The sequence below is a fragment of the Polyodon spathula genome, chromosome 30 (assembly GCF_017654505.1).
Source record: "Polyodon spathula isolate WHYD16114869_AA chromosome 30, ASM1765450v1, whole genome shotgun sequence".
NCBI classification, from domain to species: Eukaryota; Metazoa; Chordata; class Actinopteri; order Acipenseriformes; family Polyodontidae; genus Polyodon; species Polyodon spathula.
In genome coordinates, this window is record NC_054563.1 from 8,635,776 (window position 1) to 8,637,709 (window position 1,934).

The 1,934-nt window shown below is 39.0% G+C and overlaps 1 protein-coding gene across 1 annotated transcript in view; it reads right to left on the reverse strand.

The window, feature by feature from the left end:
- Positions 1 to 1,072, reverse strand: part of mmp13b (matrix metallopeptidase 13b) — a 5,886-nt gene extending 4,814 nt beyond the window's left edge. The window contains exons 1-2 of the mRNA XM_041232623.1: positions 917 to 1,072; positions 143 to 381 (exon numbers count right to left, since the gene is read on the reverse strand). Coding sequence (XP_041088557.1) covers positions 143 to 381; positions 917 to 1,024 — 347 coding nt within the window. The 5' untranslated portion in view covers positions 1,025 to 1,072. The remainder of the gene's footprint in view (positions 1 to 142; positions 382 to 916) is intronic.
- Positions 1,073 to 1,934: the final 862 nt, after the last annotated feature.

Below are 1,934 nucleotides of genomic sequence, written 5' to 3' on the forward strand. Positions count from 1 at the left end.
GGACAAAACATACACACTTGCATTCAAAGCATTTTCCCAAGACACTGGAAACACACACCTAATGGCTATTAATAGATGGACTGTGTGAGTCGTTGGGGAGGCAAACACTCTTATAATTATATGGAAATTTGCAGATAGTTACCTGAATGTCACATTAGTTGTTTTCCATTTGAGATTCCTGGGGAAGAGATTATATTCTCCAATATCAGGAACGCCACATCTTGGCATGTGCATCATCTCTAGAGTGTCAGGGTCCAAATTCCCAGTTACTTCCAGACCAAAGAAGGACTGCATCTCTTTAATTACCAGTGACATGGAGCTAGAGGACTTCTGTAGTCCCTCAATTCCAGGGGCCAGGCCATAGAATTTCCTTAGATATTTCTGGAATCAAAATATATCAATTCAACGAACAACATCACACACTAAATACTGAGTCGGGTAAAAAATTAACAGACATATGTTTCGCCTGATACCTGCATCTGTGTCCTATAAGCTTAGCCTGTGAATATGTTAAATACAAGAGAGAAATCATATTAATCGTGGGGAAAAATACACGCACTGTATGTTATTACAATTGTCATCCTTTCAGTACAGCTATGTAAGGCAGTCAAATTGAACTATTTGTCATATTCTTTTTATCTTTACTAACCCTTTAAAATAATGACTGCTGATTCATAAGAATTGCAATAGTTTACATAGCATTCACAGGAGTAGCATCTGAATGCAAATTCTGTTCTGACAAAGACTTATATATTGTCATTTTCATATGGTTACATTTCCCTTTTAAATATTTATTGGCTGAGTATTAAGATGTAATTCAACTTTAATAAATAGATGATTACATTTCAGTGAAATACTTATTACATGAAGTCAATGAGAGCTTGTGAAATAGACAAGTTCAAGCTGTTGGACCTACCTCTGCAAAATGCCAGTTGTCTTCACCTTTTTCACTGTCCTCTGCGGACAATGGGAATGCATAAGAATATGCAATGTTGAGTATAACCACAAGCACACTGTACCTCATCTTGCCTCAGTAATTAAGCAAAGCCTAGACTGACTTCTGTAAGGTACATTGTGGAAGAGCTTTTTATAGTGCTGTCAAGTGATCCACATGATTCACCTTCATCCCATGATCTCCCCCCACCCCCCTCCATGCCACTTCCTGCTCCAGTGAGTGTAGAACTCTTCAGTTACAGGGCTCCTCCTCTATGTGAGTTTGGAAGAAGGTGGTTGAGAATGAGCCCTGGGGAGATTTTCAGACTTTGAAGTGTCCTTTCAGAAAAACAAGCAGCATGATACCCATAATGACTTCATGCATTCACTCTGAAGTCTACAAACACACTTTTAACAGATTCCACTACGGCAACATTTTCTGTCGTTCGTGCAGTTTTTAGGAACATGCTACATCAGGATGAAGAAAACGTAACTTGTAGATTTGAAGTGGAAAAGTATGTTGCAGACTTTGCAGAAGCATGTTGATGCCATTCTAGACAGTGGGTTATGGCAACACTGTCTTTCATATTGAATAGTAGCACAATTCTCATCTATAGCTGTTTGTGTAGCACTGTGGACAGAGTATAAATGAATTAACAGTCTCAAGTACTCACTTTGTGATTTACAACAATATTTGGGACCCTTTTCTTAAGACCACAGAAGAGGACTGAGTCACAGTGATTTAGTAGACTGGCAGCATAATGAAGAATGCTTGCTGAGTTATGATTGGATACCCAGCACCTCTGTATGTGTTTTACAGCAAGCACTGTGTTATGATTGGATACCCAGCACCTCTGTATGTGTTTTACAGCATGCACTGGGCTATGATTGGATAGCTAACACCTCTGTATGTGTTTTACAGCATGCACTGGGTTATGATTGGATACTCAGCACATCTGCATGTGTTTTACAGCATGCACTGGGATATGATTGGATAGCTA